This window comes from Carcharodon carcharias, chromosome 9 (genome assembly GCF_017639515.1).
Source record: "Carcharodon carcharias isolate sCarCar2 chromosome 9, sCarCar2.pri, whole genome shotgun sequence".
Classification (NCBI taxonomy): Eukaryota; Metazoa; Chordata; class Chondrichthyes; order Lamniformes; family Lamnidae; genus Carcharodon; species Carcharodon carcharias.
In genome coordinates, this window is record NC_054475.1 from 171,696,366 (window position 1) to 171,715,878 (window position 19,513).

The 19,513-nt window shown below is 43.4% G+C and overlaps 1 protein-coding gene across 9 annotated transcripts in view; it reads left to right on the top strand.

Moving 5' to 3' along the window:
* The window catches only part of map7d3 (MAP7 domain containing 3), a 131,835-nt gene that overhangs the window by 44,133 nt on the left and 68,189 nt on the right, over positions 1 to 19,513 (top strand). For all 9 annotated transcript variants that reach the window (XM_041195629.1, XM_041195631.1, XM_041195632.1 and 6 more), the window contains exons 2-3: positions 17,050 to 17,154; positions 18,400 to 18,480. In XM_041195629.1, coding sequence (XP_041051563.1) covers positions 17,050 to 17,154; positions 18,400 to 18,480 — 186 coding nt within the window. The remainder of the gene's footprint in view (positions 1 to 17,049; positions 17,155 to 18,399; positions 18,481 to 19,513) is intronic.

Consider the following 19,513-nt stretch of genomic DNA (forward strand, 5'->3'; position numbering starts at 1 on the left):
GGAGGTCAATCATCTCAGCTGCAGGACATCACTGCAGAAGTTCCTCAGGGTAGTCTCCCCAGCCCAACCATCTTCAGCTGCTTCATCGATGACCTTCCTTCCATCACAAGGCCAGAAGTGGGGATGTTCACTGATTATTGTACAATGTTCAGCACTATTCGCGACTCCTCAGATACTGAAGCAGTCCATATCCAAATACAACAAGAGCTGAACAATATCCAGATTTGGGCTGACAAGTGGCAAGTAACATTCACGCCACACAAGTGCCAGGCAGTGACCATCTCCAAAAAGAATCTGACCATCGCCCTTTGACACTCAATGGCATTACCATTACTTAATCTCCCGTTATGAACATGCTGCAGGATACCATTGACCAGAAACTGAATTGGACTAGCCATATGAAAACTGTGGCTACAAGAGCAGGTCAGAAGCTAGGAATCCTGCAGCGAATAACTCACCTCCTGACTCACCAAATCCTGTCCACCATCTACAAGGCACAAGCCAGGAGTGTGATGGAATACTCCTCACTTGCCTGGATGAGTGCAACAACACTCAAAAAGCTTAACACCATCCAGGACAAAGCAGCCCACTTTATTGGCACTGCATCCACAAACGTTCACTCCCTCCACCACCGATGTATGTGACAGCAGTGTGTACCATCTACAAGATGCACTGCAGGAATTCATCAGACCTCTTCAGACAACCCTTTCCAAACCCATGACCATCTAGAAGCACAAGGACAACAGACAGATGGGAATACTGCAGGTGGCGAGGAAGAAGAAAGAAAAAGAACAATTGTGATAGGGAATTCATTTGTTAGGGGAGCAGACAGGCGTTTCTGTGGCCATAGGCATGACTCCAGGATGGTATGTTGCCTCCCTGGTGGCAGGATCAAGGATGTCACAGAGTAGCTGCAGGACATTCTTCTGGGGGAGGGTGAACAGACAGAGGTCGTGGTCCACATTGATACCAATGACTTGGGTAGGAAGGGAGGATGTGGCCCTGCAATCAGAATTTAGGCAGCTATGTAGTAAATGAGCCAGCAGGGCCTCAAAAGCAGTAATCTCCAGATTACTCCCAGTGCCATGTGCCAGTGAGTACAGAAATAGGCAGATGAGGCTGATAATGCTTGGCTGGAAAGATAGTGCAGGAGGGAGGGCTTTAGATTCCTGGGGCACTGGGACTGGCTCTGGGGGAGATGGCACCTGTACAAGCCGGATGGGTTGCACCTGAACAGAGCTGGGACTGCGTTCCTTGTGGGGCGTTTTGCTAGTGCTGCCGGGAGGGCTTAAAACTAACTCAGCAGGGGTGAGGGAACCAAGAGAAAATATTAGAAAGGAATACCAGGGTGCACAAAATTCTGGGAGAGACAGACAGTACCAGTATAGCGAATAATAAGATAATGGGTGAATTTGGTGTGAGGGAGAAAGTAACCAAATCTAAATCAGGGTTACTATGCATGTATGTGAATGCATGGAGCATAGTAAATAAGATTGGGGAGTTACAGGTGCAGATTGCCATGTGGAAATATGATGTTGAGATGATAACAGAGATCTGGCTCAAGGAAGGGCAGAACTGGGTGTTAAATATTCCCAGGTACAAGGTGTTCAAAAGAGGCAGGAAAGGGGGAAGGATGGTGATATTGGTTAAGGAGAGCATTGCACTGCTGGAGAAAGAGGATGTCCTAGAGGGTTCAAGAACAGAATCAATTTGGTTAGAGCTAAGGAACAAAAAGGATGCAATTACATTGTTCAGTGTAGACTATAGACCACCAATTAGTGAGAAGGACATAGAAGAACAAATCTGCAGGAACTTTAATTACCCGAATGTAGACTGGGACAGTGGTAGTATAAAGGGCAGAGAGGGGTTAAAGTTCCTAGATTGTGTTCAGGAAAATTTTTTACAGCAGTATGTGTCCAGTCCAACAAGAAAAGATGCACTGTTGGACCTGGTTCTTGGAAATGAGGTGAGCCAAGTAGATTAAGTGTCAGTGGGAGAACATTTAGGAGACAGTGATCATGCATTCCAGAGTAAGACTAATTAATTGGACGAGAGCCGAGTCCGATGGGGCAAGAACAGAGCTGGGCCAGATCGACTGAAACGAAAGATTGGCGGGAAAAACTGTACACGAGCAATGGGCTACCTTCAAGAAAGAATTGGTTCGGGCACAGTCAAGGTATATTCCGTCGAAAGGGAAAGGTAGGGCAGGCAAATGCACAGCTCCCTGGATGAAAAGAAAGATAGAAATGAAGATAAAAAAAGGAAAGGTGCACTTATAACAGGGGGCAGGTAGAAAATACAATTGAGAACCAAGAGGAATACAGAAGGTTCAGAGGAGAGGTGAAAAAGCATATTAGAGAAGCAAAGAGGGATTATGAGAGAGGACTGGCAGCCAACATAAAGGGGGATCCCAAAGTCTTCTATAGGCATATAAATAGTAAAAGGGTGGTAAAAGGAGGAGTAGGGCTGATTAGGGACCTAAAAGGGAATTTACACATGGATGAAGGGGACATGGTTGAGGTCTTTACCAAGGAGGTAGATACTACCCAAGCCATGGTGATAGGAGAGGAAACTCACCAGAAGGGTTCAAAATTGATGAGGAGGAAGTGTTGAATAGACTGTTGGTACTTAAAAGTTGCCAAGGTACCGGGACTGGGTGAGATGCATCCAAGGATATTGAAGGAAGTGAGAGTAGAAATTACAGCGGCACTGTCCATAACCCTTTAGTCTTCATTAGACTCAGGGGACATGCCAGAAGACTGGAGAATTGCAAGCATTACGTCCTTATTCAAAAAGGTTGTAAGGATAAGCCCAGCAATTACAGACCAGTCAGTTTAACTTCAGTAGTGGGCAAGATTCTAGAAACACTTATTCAAGATAGAATTAGTTGTCACATATAATGGGTCGATAAGGAAGAGTCAGCATGGATTTCTAAAGGGGAAATAGTGTTTAACTAACTTGCTGGAGCCTTTCGAAGAGGTAACAGAAAAGGTCAATTAGGTGTACATGGACTTTCAAAAGGCATTTGACACAGTGCCACACAACAGACTCGTGAGAAAAGTCATTGCTCATGGAATAAAAGGGACAGTGGCAACTTGGATACAAAATTGGATGAAAAATAGGAAGTAGAGAGTAATGGTCAATGGATATTTTTTGGGCTGGAGGAAGATTTGTAGTGGAGTTCCCCAGGGGTCGGCATTGGGACCGTTGCTTTTCCTGACATATATAAATGATCTAGATCTTGGTGTGCAGGGGACAATTTCGAAGTTTGCGGGCGATACAAAGCTTGGGAGTGTTGTAAGTTGCAAGGAGGACAGTGTAGAACTTCAAGAGGACATAGACAAGTTGGTGGAGTGGGCAGATAGGTGGCAGATGAAGTTCAATGCGGAGAAGTGTAAGGTGATGCATTTTCAGAGGAAGAACATGGACAGACAATATAAAATAATGGGTGAAATTTTGAAGGTGGTGGAGGAGCAGAAAGACCTGGGTGTATATGTGCATAGATCATTGAAGATGGCAGGACAGGTGGAAAGAGCAGTTAATAAAGCATTTAGTGGGCTTTGTTAATAGGGGCATAGAGTACGAGAGTAGGGAGGTTACGCTGAATTTATATAAGACACTCAGTAGACCTCAACTGGAGTATTGTGTACAGTTCTGGGTGCCACATTATAAGAAGGATGTGAACACATTGGAGGGAGTGCAGAGGAGGTTTACAAGAATGGCTCCAGGGATGAGAAACTTCAGTTACAAAGATAGATTGGAGATGTTGGGATTGTTCTCCTTGGAGAGAAAGTGGCTGAGAAGAGATTTGATGGGGATATTCAAAATCATGAGGAGGCTGGACAGAGTTGATAGGGAGAAGCTGATCCTGTTCGTAAAAGGATCAAGAACGAGAGGGCACAGATTTGAAGTGATTTGAAAAAGAAGCAAATGTGACACGAGAAAAAACTTTTTCACGAGTGGTTCGGGTCTGGAATGCACTGCCTGGAAGTGTGGCAGAGGCAGGATCAATCGAAGCATCCAGGAGAGTATTAGATGATTATTTGAATAGAAATGTGCAGGGGTACAGGAAAAAGGCAGGGCAATGGCACCAGGTCATTAATGGTTACTTGGAGAGCCGGTGCAGACATGATGGGCCAAATGTCCTCCTGTGCCATTAAGATTTGTGATTACCACCACCTGGAAGCTCCCCTCCAAGCCAGACACCACCCTGACTTGGAAATATATAGCTGTTCTTTCACTGTCACTGGGTCAAAATCCTGGAACTCTCTCCCTGACAGCACTCTGGATGTACCTACACCACAGGGACTGCAGCGGTTCAAGAAGGCAGCTCACACCAGCTTCTCAAGGGCGATTAGGGATGGGCAATGGATGTTGGCCTAGCCAGTGATGTCCAGACCCTGTAATTGAATTAAAAAGCATTTCTGGTCAGACCCACCTTGAGCACTGGGTCTGGCAGGAGGAGGAGGACATGTCAGGTACTGTGGTGTGAAAAGTAATCAGCAGAGCCGGCTGGGTATTGGAAGAGACTGTTTTCCTATCTGTCTGCCCTCTGATCCCATTTCCCACTCCATTTTACAGACCGTTACAGTCATTAATCAGCCACAATGCCCTTAAGTGTATGAAGTTAATAAAATCTCAACTGGGAAAAATTGCTAACTCTTAATGTTAACTTAAACTGAGATTACTTCCTGTGTCTGCTAAAGATAGACAGACAGATGTTTCTTCATTTCCTCCTTATTGGCCTGTGTGGAATGCTTTAAACTTGGATGTGTTCTTGCATGCTTCACAAAAAGATCTACCAAGAAGGCTGCCAGCTTCTGTGGGAGGAGAGCAACACATGGTGTTTGGAATCATCTCTGGTCCCACATTGTATACAATCAACAGCATTCTTTAGATTTTAAATATTGGCCAATATTACTGTGGACACTTGTGGATACCTTAAGACAAGGCATTAATATTGAAAAGGGTTCAGAGAGGAATGATTGAGATTTCTTTCAGTACTTTATTTTCCAAATGGTGAGAAGCTGTGAACTGTGGATGCACAGAGGTTTAGAGGCCCATGGACCAAAATCACAAAGTCAGTGTACGATCCCAACAAAATAATTGAGCAGGCGAATTAAATGTTGGCCTTTATCTCAAGGGTTTGGAACGTTAAGGAGTGAAAGCTACGTTGCAGTTGTACAGAGCTCTTATTTGACCCCATCTGGAGTGATTGTGTTCAGTTCAGGGGAGCACACCTCAGGAAAGATTGATTAGCCTCAGAGAGCGTCGGGCACGGATTCACTGGAATGTTACCAAGCCTTAAAATGTGTGAATTGTGAGGGCGGGTTGCACAGATTAGTTTTGATGAAAAGTCATCGACCTGAAACATTAGCTTGGTCTCTCTCTCTCTCTCTGCACAGATGCTGCCTGACCTGCAGAGTATTTCCAATATTTTCTGTTTTTATTGCACAGACTAGGCTTGTATTCACTCAGTTGTAGAAGATTAGTGGGGACTTAATTGAGGTGTTTAAGATGATTAAGTGAGTTGATGAAAATAAGTTATTTCCTCAGGTGGGGGAAGTCCTGAACAAGTGGGGAGGGAAAACCTTAAAATTAGAGTCAGACAGTTAAGGAGGAAAATCAGGGAACACTTGTTCACACAAAGGATAGTGGAAATCTGAAACTCCCTTCCCCATAACATTGAGATGCTGGAGGTCAATTGTTAATTTCAAAACTGAGGTTGATAGGTTTGTTTAGGGTTATATAACTAGTGCGAGGAAATGGAGTTAAGATATAGATCAGCCATGATCTAATTGAAGGAATTTGAGGGGCTGAATGATTTCTTCCTATTGTGTTGAGATTATAAAATAATTTAAATGAACTAAATGAATTAGCTTTTACTGCAGGATAATAGATTAAGTGGAAACCTGAACCAGATCTTCTAAATGCCGCCTTGTGATCAGTATAAAACTTTATCATTTCACTCAGTGTTACACAGGAAATGTTTTACTGCAACACAAAAACAGAAACAGAAATACCTGGAAAAACTCAGCAGGTCTGGCAGCATCAGGGGAGAAGAGCACAGTTGACGTTTCGAGTCCTCATGACCCTTCAACAGAACTGTTTTTTACTGCTGTTAATGCATCCAATTCAGTTTTTAATTAGTTGAATGTTTGAGGAGAACTATAGAGCAGAACACCCAAAGAACTTCAAATCCCTTCCAAACATTGCTGTTTGTGGGATCTTTAATATTCACCTTAAGTACCAGAACACACAGTTTTGGGGGGGCCTCTGTTTAATGCTTTATGGGGGTTGTCATTGTCAGTCCCTCAAAACAAGGAGGACGTCTGCCAGGTTTCATGATTTGTGTGTCTAAGGTGACTCAGCAGGCCAATCCTGTAGCCACAGACCTTTGGGCAGAGAGGATAAGAGTTGCTCTGAAGAAGTGGGGATCTCAGGCCAGGGTATTCTCTCCCCATCTGTTTTCATTGCTTCTCCACAGCATTGTTACATGGTCAGTTTCCAACTCTCTTGCTTGTTGGATGAGGTGCTGTCACATGGTATAGTTAGCAGCAAGTTCCTTCCACACTGCTTTTATCGCCATTCTTCTATATGACAGTGGTACTTTGTCACTTACCAAAGGCACCTCCAGGCACTTGAGAATTTCAGTCTCTATGCAGGATATAGAAACATAGAAAATAGGAGCAGGAGTAGGTCATTCAACCCTTCGAGCCTGCTCCACCATTCAATATGATCAGGGCCGGTCCTCTATCTCAATGCCGCACTCCCGTGCTTTCCCCACACCCCTTGATGCCTCTATAGTCCAGAAATCTATTTCCTTCTTAAATATATTCAGTGACTTGGATTCCACAGCCTCTGTGATAGAGAATTCCACAGATTCACCACCCTCTGAGTGAAGAAGTTTCTCCTCACTTCAGTCCTATATGGTCTACCTAAGACTGTGACCCCTTGTTCTAGGTAGCCTAGCCAGAGGAAGTATTCCTGCATCCAGTCTGTACAGCTTTGTCAGAATTTTATATGCTTCAATGGGATCTCCTCTCATTCTTCTAAACTCCAGTAGTAGGCCCAATCTCTCCTCGTACAACAATCCTGCCGCCCCAGGAATCAGTCTGGTGAACCTTCGCTGCACTTCCTCTATGGCAAGCATATCCTTTCTTAGGTAAGGAGACCAAAACTGCACACACTATTCCAGATGTGGTCTCACCAAGGCCCTGTACAGCTGCAGTAAGACATCCTTGCTCCTGTATTCAAGCCCTCTCGCAATGAAGGTCAACAGACCATTTGACATCTTAACTAATGCTGCAACTCCATGTTTGCTTTCAGTGATTGGTGTACAAGGACACCCAGGCCCCTTTGTACATCAATATTTCCCAACCTATCACCATTTAAATAATACTCTGCTGTTCTGTTTTTCATACCAGAGTGGATAACTTCACATTTATCCACGTTATACTGCATCTACAATTTATTTACCCACTCACTCAACTTGTCTAAACCACCTTGAAGCCTCTTAACACCCTCCTTATTGCTCATATTCCCACCAACTTTTGTGTCATCAGTAAACTTGGAAATATTACGTTTGGTTCCCTCATACAAATCATTGATATATATTGTGAATAGCTGGGGCCCAAGCACTGATCCATGTGGTACCCCACTAGTCACCACCTGCCATTCTGAAAAAGACCCATATATCCCTACTGGCTGTTTCCTGTCTGCTAACCAATTCTCAATCCATATATTATCCCCAATTCCATGTGCTTTAATTTTACACACTAACCTCTTATGTGAGACTTTATCGAAAGCTTTATGAAAATCCAAATACACCACATCCACTGGCTCTCCCTTGTCTATCCTGCTCAAAAATCTCAAAAAAGCCAGTAGGTTTGTCAGATATAATTTCCCTTTCATAAATCCATGTTGACTTTGCCTAATCACATTGTTATTTTCTAAGTGTCCAGTTATCACATCCTTTATAATAGACTCTAGCCTTTTCCCTACTACTGATGTTAGGCTAACTGGTCTGTAATTTGTTGTTTTCTCCCTCCCTTTTTTAAATAGTGGGGTTACATTTGCCACTTTCCAATCTGCTGGGACTGTTCCAGAATCTCCAGAATTTTGGAAGATGACAACCAGTGCATCCACTATTTCCATGGCCACCTCCTTTAGTACCCAGGGGTGTAGATTTCGGACACTGGGGATTTATTGGCTTTCAGTATCATTTAATTTCTCCGGCACTATTGTTTTAGTAATACTAATTTCCTTCAATTCCTCCTCCTCACTAGACCCTTGGTTCCCTAGCATTTCTGGGAAGTTATTTGTGTCTTTCTCCATGAAGACAGAACTAAAGTAGTTGTTTAATTGCTCTGCCATATCCTTGTTCTCTATTAGAAATTCTCATGTTTCAAATTGTAGGGCACCTACATTTGTCTTCACTAATCTTTTTCTTTTTATGTACTTACAGAAGCTTTTGCAGTCTGTTTTTATGTTCCTTGCAAGTTTACTCTTGTTCTCTATTTTTCCCCTCTTAATCAACCTCTTGGCTCTCCTTTGCTGAATTCTAAACTGCTTCCAATCCTCAGGCTTGTTACTTTTTCCAGCAACTTTATATGACTCCTCTTTGGATCTAATACTATCCTTAATTTTTTTTTTGTTAGCCATGGTTGGGCCACTTTTCCAGTTGTGTTTTTGTACCAGAAAGGAATGTATAACTGATGCAATGCATACATTCATTCCGTAAATATTAGCCATTGTCTATCCACCGTCATACCTTTTATTGAAGTTCCCCAATCCATCTTGGCCAACTCACACCTCATACCTTCGTAGTTTCTTTTGCTAAGAGTTAGGACCCTAGTTTCAGATTGGACTACTTCACTTTCCATCCTAATGAAGAATTCCAACATGTTATGGTCACTGTTCCCTAAGGACCCTGCAGAACAAGATTATTAATTAACCACTTCTCATTGCACTGAACCAAATCTAGGATAGCCTTTTCCTGAGTCGGTTCTTTGACATGCTGGCCTAAAAAACATCTCGTACACACTCCAGGAATTCATCCGCCGCAGTATTATTGCTAATTTGTTTTGCCCAGTCTATATGTGAATTAAAGTCACCCATGATTACTGTAGCACCCTTGTTACATGCATCTCTAATTTCCTGTTTAATAACGTCCCCTACCTTATCACTACAGTTTGGAGGCCCATAGACAACTCCCACTAATGTTTTCCACCCCTTGTTGCCTCTTAGCTCCTGACTGATTCTACACAGGTTTTCTGAGCCAATATCCTCACTCACTATTGCACCTATTTCATGCTTAACTGAGAATGCCATGCCACCACCTTTTCCTTTTTGCCTGTCCTTCCTAAATATTGGGTACCCTTGGATATTTGGTTCCCAGCCTTGGTCACCCTGCAGCCATGTCTCTAATCGCAATCATATTGTAACCATTTACATCCATTTGCATTGTTAATCCATCTACCTTATTGTGAATGCTCTGTGCATTCAGACACAATGCCCTTAGACTTGTCTTTTTAACATTTTTACATTTTTTTGCACTAGGCCCTATTTGCTGCTCATCCTCGTTTCCTCTCCCTTCCACTTTGCTTTCTACTTTTTTGCTTTTCATTCCTATCTATCTTTGTTTCCCTTGCTTGTGTCTCCCCACTCATGTCCCCACCCCCCTGCCAATCTAGTTTAAAACCCCCCACCCCCACAGTACTAGCGAACACCCCTGTGAGGATGTTGGTCCCGGTCCTGCTGGGTGCAACACGTCCAGCTTGTACAGGTCCCATCTTCCCCAGAATTGGTCCCAGTGCCTCTGGAATCTAAATCCCCCACCCCCCCCTCCCCCCGCACCAAGTGGGAAAACAGGTGAACAAACTCCAGAATTCTCACCAAAACCAATTCCTCTGACCTTGCAACCATAATTTTGCAAAATCAGCCCTGCCAGTGTGGATACTGCATCCTGTTGCCAAATGATCAGCTCCTCAATAGATCCTCTTTTCACAACTTAAGGATGGCACCTAATATCAACGAGGTTAAAAAATCATTCTAAGGACACTCTGAAAGCCTCATTGAAACGAGGACAAATTGATATATTGGGATACAGCACTTCTGACAATACAGTGCCCCCCCCACCCCAGTACCACACAGGAGTACTGATCTGGATTGATCTGGATTATTTGCTGAGTCAGGATCTGGGCTGTATTTGCCTCAGAAGCAAGGTTCCATTTAAACCACAGTGCTGCACATCATCACTGAGTGGATCATCAGTTACCTGTCTTGGAGCCATGAGGAAGGAGTCCCTGAGGCTTAAGCTACTTGATGGATATTTGATGAAATTTGTTCCATTGATTAAATCAAGAAAGAATTCTTTTTTAAAAATGTGAATATGTACAGAATTGCCTCCAGCTGACTTCTTTACTTTTTGATTAAAAAGTAAAGCTCCAAATGTAAAGATGTCATTGTAATTAACACAGCATTGATGCATGCTGGGAAAAAGCTACTCGAAGCAGGCAGGTCCCAGGGTAAGCGCTGTGCATTGCTAATGAAGTATAATGAGCACTTCACCATTCATTCCACATCATTAGCCACTGTCAGTACACGTTCACTTACATAGCCTTTTAAAGATATGTTGATTTGATGCAAACCATGTAGAATGCTGCTGGAGTTCCTTATATCCTTTTTACAGTAACCGTTGCAATGTAATTGCACTGCTGCAGTGCACTAAACGGAGGGCCACCACTGAGCAGATAGATCTTGCTGTATGCGTGGCATTACTAACGGGGAGCTGGCTGTTCCTACCTCCCATGCTCTCTGCATGCTGTCTGAGCATCTGGAACTGGTGTTGTCTGTCACCTACATTCAGCTGCCTGGAGAGAGGCAGATGCAGCTCATTAGAAATCTTAAAATTCAGTAAAATGGCAGCCTCAGCAAATGAAATCATTACCATTTCACATGCAGCAAAATGTTAAAAGCTAATGTCCTGTCGGGATTGCTTTCTTATTGACTTTACTTATTGTTTATTAAGTAAAAGAAAACAATTGTAAGCACTGAAACAGGGTGAGTTACTGTTTTTCTTATATCTCTTTACCTCTATATCAGTTTCTGCCTTAACAGTGTAGCGAAGATTGAGGGCCTTGTACCTGATTTTCTTTCTAGAAGATTTTCTGTGATTTATGTAATGGTGCTGATTTTAATTCCTGTTTGTCAGTGATTTGTTTGTGTGCTTGTTTAAATGGAACCTTGCTTCTGAGGCAAATACAGCCCTGTTCCTGCCTGAGGCGAATCTGAAAGCCTTCTCTGTTGTCTGATTTCCCTCCCCCAGTTGGCAGATTTACTTTTGTCCATTTTTGTCTGCATTTTTGAGATTAAAACTTTTAGCCTTTCACTAGATGATAGTGGAATAGATTTTTCATTGCTTATTAAATAGGTCAGCAACAAGATGAAGGATCTTGGGTCCAACAGTAGATTTGAAAAAGGCAGAGTAGAATTTCTGTAGCACCTTTCGCAATCTCAGGATGACCCTCTGTTCTTTACACCTAATGAAGTGTAGTCCATGTTGTAATGTAGAAAATGTTTGGTGGAAAAGTAATTGAAATTCTCTCCCTTGTTCAAAAGAAGTGATTAAATGGGCCACTTTGCTTTTCAAAGAGGAATTACAGATTCTAAAATACTACAGAGCCAAGTATTCAGGCTCCATGTGCAAGTTCTATGCAGCAATAAATACAGCTAAATTTTATGATGGATCATATTTAATCAGTTCATTATCTCATAAAGGCGTCTTGCGTCAAAACAGAAGAAGTGTCCCTGACCTTTCTTCCATCAATGTTCAGCTGCTGCATCAAGTTATTGGAGGCAGTTATCAGTTTGTCTTGTGATAGGGCTTTCCTCAGAGCCAGAAAGTCACTCCAAGAGTTGAGCATATAACCCAGGCTGGCACTTCTGGATAGTACTGAGGGGATGATGCAATGATGAAGCTATAGCAGATTGAATAAACTGATTGGGATGTTTAAAATGTTAAAAGGGTTTGATAGAGTTGATTAAAAAAGTTAGAGTTAAGCTATTCAGGAGTGAAATCAGGAAGCACTTCAAACAGGATCGTAGAAATCTGGAACTCCTTGTCCACCCCCTTCAAAAAAAAAGGCTGAGAGCGCTGGGGGTTAATTAGAGTTTTTAAAACTGAGATTGATTTTGTTTTCGTTGAGTAAGGGATATGGAACATTGGTGGGTAATTGGAGTTAAGGTACTGATCAGCCATTGTCTGTTTGAATGTTGAAACCAACTCAGAAAGAATGGTCTCCATACATTCCTAATATTACTCTAATGCCATCTTTGTTTCCCCACAGCTTTACTTCCCATCCTTATAATTACTATTCATTCTCTCTAATTTCATAATTGATGAAATTTCCTTCCCATCATTAGCACTTGGCCAAGGACACTATTAAAGATTGATTATATTGGGCATTATTATAGACAGGAGGGGGTTTAATGTAAACAGCCCTGATTTCTTCTCTTGCCACCTGTCTGTAAATGGAAAGGTATTTTGATCTCCCCCTTTATAAGCGGTGGTGTATTTCTCAACCCCTTAGTTTTGGTGTGATCCGATTTCTATTACTAACCCCATAGCAAACTCGAGATAGGGTGAACTCAGTGGGTTAGTTTACTCGCACGTTCAAAACATGGGAGGCGGTGTTGTTAGGTAGCCCCCTGTGTATTCATACAATAAATGAGGGATAGAGGAAAAAAAGATTTACAGGGCAAAGACTGCAGAATAAAGATTTATTGTTTCACATGAGTCCAGAATCAAAGTCCAATGGTGTATTCTTTCACAGAGGTCAGCAGGCTGAAAACTGAAACAAAAACAAAAATTGCTGGAAAAACTCAGGTCTGACAGCATCTGTGGAGAGAAAGACAGAGTTAATGTTTTGAGTCCATATGACTCTTCAGAACTGTCAGAAAATTGATGCTGGATAATTCACTTCGCCAGCAGAGCTGACTTCCACGATGAGATAGGCACGCAGAAACCTATTAGTATTGTAGGCAAAGGTATAAAAGTTCAGAAGTTCCAGTGGAAACAGTATAGATGAACAAGAGCCCTTTTTCTGTGCTGATGCTTGGAAGATGGAAGATGGCAGACTGATTTGCAGGACAGTATAATCGGTGTTCTCAGCCAGGGGGTGGGGTGGGTGTTGGGGGATCATGTCACATGACTCCCACCTCCACTTTGGCTCTGACAAAGGGTGGATATTCCTTTATCTGGTTTCTTGAGATTTTTAATGTTCCAATCATACCAGGGTGCATAGATTTAAGGTGATTGATTGAAGGATTAGAGGGGACATGAGGAAAAGCTTTTTCACCCAGAGAATAACGGGCGTCTGAAATTCACTGTCTAGATTGATGGTTCAGGCTGAAATGATCAACTAATTTAAAAGGTACCTGGTCCTGCATCTGAAGTGCTGTAACCTGTAAGGCTACGGCCCAGGTGCTGGGAAGTGGGATTAAAAATGAGCGGCTAGCTTTTTTTCTCTTTTTTTTTGGCCGGCGCAGACACAATGGTCTTGAATGTACCTTTTTAAATGAGTTGAGTGTATCAGCCTCAACCACCAATTTAGGCAATACTAGTTAATTCCAGATGCCCATCACCCTCCAGGTGAACAAGTTTTTCCTCATGTCCCCTCTAATTATTCTACCAATCACCTTGAGTCAATGCGTCCTGGTTTGATTGGAACATTAACAATCTCAGGGACCCAGATAACAGAATATACACCATTTCGCAAAGCCAAAGTGGAAATGTGGGAGTCACGTGACATGATTCCCCCACCCCCGCCAGCTGGGAGAACCCAGTTATACCGTCTGCGCTGTAACTTTTCTATGGTTTCTCATTTGAGCAAAGCTGCAGGGCTCTTTGTCCTAGCAGATTCCAGTAGCCAGGCCTGGCTTATGAAATGTAGGTGGCCTTTGTATAATTTCCTTTGAATTTGATCTCTGGAGCCCACAGGGGTCATTAGCATCTCTTCAGAGATAACGAGGTGCAGGGTGCTGCGGTACTGCCAAATAACTCTTATTGTTCTAGAGTCCCAGCCAGACACAGCTTCAGTCATTTTAAAAGGTCATTGTCCAGTTTTCAAATGTTAGAAAGTAGCTATGAGTGTGTGTTGCCATAAATTAAATCATATCCTGTCTGTAAAACTTTCTACTTGATGTATTTTGCATAAGTCACACTTTATAATCCCAGCAGGGGCAGTATTTCGAATGAGTTTGCTTCTTTTCTTTTTCCCAACAGTGTAATGATGCTAATCATACCCACTTCCCTGAGTTATTTTGAAGACTTGCTTCTTTCGTTGCAAATGACACCATGATCTATTTCTATTTCCTAAATAAATAAACATTAAATTCTATTATGACCGCTAGACTGGTGAAATGGGCAGACGTATCACTGATGAAATTTAACAGAAGTTTGAAGTGTTAAATCCCTAATTGCCCTTGAGAAGTTGGTGGTGAGCTTGCCTTCTTGAACCACTGCAGTCCCCATCCTCAATGATGAGGGAGCCCAGCACATCAGTGGAAACGATAAGCATTTGCTGCAACCTTCAGCCAGATGCACCGAGTGGATGATCCATCCCGGCCTCCTCCAGAGGTCCCCAGTATCAGATGCCAGCTTTCAGCCAATTCGATTCGCTCCACGTGATATCAAGAACCAGCTGAAGACACTGGATACTGCAAGAGCCTGACAATATTCCAGCAATAGTACTAAAGATTTGTGCTCCAGAACTTTCTACCCTCCTAGCCAAGCTGTTCCAGTATAGCTGCAACACTGGCATCCACCCAGCTATATGGAAAATTGCCCCGGTATGTCCTGTAGGCAGGACAAATCCAACACGGCCAATTACCGCCCCATCAGTCTACTTTCAATGATCAGTAAAGTAATGGAAGGGGTCATCAACAGTGCTATCAAGCAGCACTTGCTTAACAATAACCTGCTCACTGCCGCACAATTTGGGTTCTACCAGGGCCACTCAGCTCCTGACCTCATTACAGCCTTAGTTCAAACATGGACAAAAGAGCTGAACTCCCGAGGTGAGGTGAGAGTGACTGCCCTTGACATCCAGGCAGCATTTGACCGATTGTGGCATCAAGGAGCCCTAGCAAAACTGGAGTCAATGGGAATCGGGGAAAACACTCATCTGGTTGGAGTCATCCCCAGCACAAAGGAAGATGGTTGTGGTTGTTGGAGGTCAGTCATCTCAGCTCCAGGACATCACTGCAGGAGTTCCTCAGGGTAGTGTCCCAGGGCCAACCAAGTTCAGCTGCTTCATCAATGACCTTCCTTCCATCATAAGGTCAGAAGTAGGGATGTTCACTGGTGATCGCACAATGTCCAGCACCATTCGCAACTCCTCAGATACTGAAGCAGTCCATGTCCAAATGCAGCAAGACCTGGACAATATCCAGGTTTGGGCTGACAAGTAGCAAGTAACATTGGCGACACACAAGTGCCAGGCAATGACCATCTCCAGCAAGAGAGAATCTAACCATCACCCCTTGATGTTCAATGGCATTATCATCACTAAAACCCCCACAGTCAACATCCTGGGGGGGTTACCATTGACCAGAAACTGAACTGGACTAGCCATATAAATACTGTGGCTACAAGAGCAGGTCAGAGGCTAGGAATCCTGCAATGAGTATCTCACCTCCTGACTCCCCAAAGCCTGTCCACCATCTACAAGGTATAAATCTGGAGTGTGATGAAATAACCCCACTTGCCTGGATGAGTGCAGCTCCCACAATATTCAAGAAGCTTAACACAGTCCAGAGCAAAGCAGCCCGTATGATTGGCACCACATCCACAAGCATTCACTCCCTCCATCTTCAACACATAGCAGCAGCAGTACATATCATCTACAAGATGCAGTGCAGGAATTCACCAATGTTCCTTAGACAGCACCTTTCAAACCCATGACCACTACCATCCAGCAGAACAAGGGCAGCAGATAGATGGGAACATCACCACCTGGAATTTCCCCTCCAAGTCACTTGCCATCCTGACTTGGAAATATATCGCTGTTCCTTCACCATCGCTTGGTCAACTCCCCGGGACTCCCTTCCTAACAGCACTGTGGGTGTACCTACACCACATGCACTGCAGCGGTTCAAGAAGGCAGCTCACCATTACCTTCTCAAGGGCAACTAGGAATGGGCAATAAATGCTGGCCCGGCCAGCGAAGCCCACATCCTGTGAATGAATAAAAATGTGGTGTAGGTACACCCACAGTACTGTTAGGAAGGGAGTTCCAGGATTTTGACCCAGCGACATTGAAGGAATGGCGATATGTTTCCAAGTCAGGATAGTGAGTGACTTGGAGGGGATCTTCCAGGCGGTGATGTTCCCATATATATGCTGCTCTTGTCCTTCTAGATGGTAGTGACCATGGGTTTGGATGGTACCGTCTGAGGTGGCTTGATGACCTCCTGCAGTGCGGGAGAGTAAAAATCAAGGAAGTATTGCTGAACCTTTATAATACACTGATTAGGTCTCCACTGGAGTGTTTAATTGTGGGCACCATACTTTAGGAAGGATTTTGGAGTGGGAGCAGAGGACATTAAGTAGATTGGTATCTGGGTTGAGGGACTTCAGTTACATGGAGAAACTGGCTGTTCTCTTTAGAGCAGAGAAGATTAACAGGAGAGTTGACAGAGGTGTTCAAAATCATGAAGAGTTTTGAAAGACTAAATAAGGAGCAACTGGTTCCACTGGCTGAAGGGCCGGTAACCAAAGGAACACAGATTTAAGATAATTGGCAAAAGAACCAGAGACCACAGATTTATTTTTTATAATGCAAGGAGTTGTGACCTGGAAAGCATTGCCTGAGAAGGGAATATTTGAAAAGGAAAAAATGTGACGGGCAATGAGGAAAGATCAGGGGCGTGGGACTAATTGGATAGCTTTTTCAAAGAGCCAGCACAGGCATAATGGGCCGAATGTCTCCCTCCTATGCTGTATGACTTTACGTGAGGATTGATTTTTCTCTCTCTCTCTTTCAGTTGCTGCAGCCCAAGCCCAAGCAGATGAAAGAAGAAGCCAAAGTGTAACTAGTCCTGTCTCCTCTGACCCACCACCAGTAGTTGCAAAGGCACCAACGAAACCAGGTACCTGGAGCACTGATGAACTGACAGTAAGGGCCATGACAATCATCAACAATCCCAACCTGTGTGAAAGTGTCCAATCTGTGGCAGGTCCATCCAGAGTTTACGGATAACCCAGTTGTTTAGAAAAATGGTGTGCTTAAACCAGTTTAAAAACAGTTTACTCTGCTCAGCCTCTTAAGACCCTTTAGAGGTTGCCATTTAACACCTGACTCTTTTTCACTAAACTAAGAATTTAGATAATTAATATGCGATAATATGACTCAGTGTGAGCAGCTGATGTCAATTTTCTAACCCCCACCGCCACCTATTTGCAACTTATTAATTCCCTGCCTTGATCACGAAAGGGAGTAAACATTTGAAAGGAAAGCCCAAAAGCTTTGAGGAAGGGCACAGGAATGATGGAGTAGATGGCCTCCAGGGCTGTCTTTTCTCTCACTTGATTCGTTAATCTTTGCTCGAATCTACCTGATTAAGACGCTGATCTCTCTGTTAGCGTCTTGTACTTTTGTATTCTGTTTCTCTTTCTGTGTATCTGTTTCTCCTACCTCCCAAAGAGGATCAAAGATTCTGGTGCTACAATTGCTTGGATGAAGGGATTCACTGAAAGCCTAGTGAGAGCGCCTGGGCAAGATAAAGCCAACAGGTACTGCACCATTAACTTGTTGGTCCTTGCTAAGCACAGTGTCTCAATGGTGATTCAGTAATCACAAAACCCACAGCCTAACTCCATGTTTTATATACCTGCAGTCAGTCATGGCCAGTGTGTCAGGCCATCTCAATACACTCAGTGCTGTGTATTTCAAATCTCTTGGCACTCAGCCTGTCAGTCCAAGTATTTCCAATGACTAGCAGATCTGTCCCTAAAATAAGGTTAATTTAAATTAATATAAAAACAAAAAACTGCAGATGCTGGAAATCCAAAACAGAAACAGAAATACCTGGAAAAATTCAGTAGGTCTGGCAGCATCGGCGGAGGAGAGCACAGTTAACGTTTCAAGTCCTCATGACCCTTCAACAGAACTAAGTAAAAACAGGAATTTTCACCCCCTTCCTATTTTTACTTAGTTCTGTTGAAGGGTCATGAGGACTCGAAACATCAACTGTGCTCTCCTCCGCCAATGCTGCCAGACCTGCTGAGTTTTTCCAGGTATTTCTGATTCTGTTTTTGTTTTTAATTTAAATTAAAATTTCATTGATCAGTTTATCATTTCTGTTCATTAGCATAATGTGATTTCTCTCGATCAGTAATAGATGGGTCTACTTTAAAGACTGTGGAAAGACAGAGGCTAGCCAAGGAACGGCGAGAAGAGAGGGAAAAGGAAATCGGTAAGTGAGAGCTCTAGTTTACACGGAGTATGTGGGGCCAGGTTGAGGGGGGAGCACGGGCCGGGGCGAGAGGGAAGGGGGGAGGGCTGGGATAAGACCATGGAGGTGGACATCCAAATCTCTGGAGCACAATTCACAGAGCCTCATGATAGACTGAGTCAGTGCTTTGGTCAAATTGATGACTGCAGTGAAGAGTTCCTGGTGGTGTTCTTGATATTTTTCTTGGATTTGTCTGGTAGTAAAGGACATGTCAGATGTTTCTCTATAAGGTGCAAAGTCTGACTGTGTCTCTGGGAGGATTTCCTCAGCCACAAGAAGCAGGTGATTCAGGAGAATGTGTCAGGATTTTCCCTGCTCTGCACAAGGAGGAAATACCTCAGCAGTTTCCACAGCATGATCTATCTCCCTTCTTGAAGATAGTTACAATGGTCACATTCCTGAAGTTGGGGATTGGTGGGGAGTTCAGCAAGTTCTTTTTCTTTCCAAACCCGTCGGTTGAGGAGTTGTTGAAAATGTTCTTTCCAGCGTTGATGACTGATATTGTCACCCTTAAGAAGAGGAACACCATCCTGTGAGTGATGGAGATTTTTGTCCATTGGACCCTGGTCTATAGATGGCCCTGGTGGCTTCAAAAATCTTCACGTCATGATGGTCAGCATATTGGATCTCTTGGGCATTCTCCTCCCACCACTTGCCCTTTATCTCCCCAATTTGTTTTTAGGCATCAGCATTGAGTTGTTGGGAAGCTGCTTCACAACTTGCGACTTTGGCTTGTTCGGCCAGGCAATGAAAGCTGCTTGTTTCTGTTCTAGGGGATCACATATTTCAGTCTTGTTTTCACTGACCCAGTCCTGGTGAGGGTGATGCTCGAACCCAATGGTTTGGACAAGGAGTCTAGTACAGCTGACTTTATTTGATCCCACTCTTCTGAAATTGTGTTGGATGTGTGAAGATTTTCCAGATTTGTTGTGAGCTGCACCTGGAATTCCTCCCTTCAGTCGGACTGCTTTAGGACTGAGACGTTGTTTGTCGT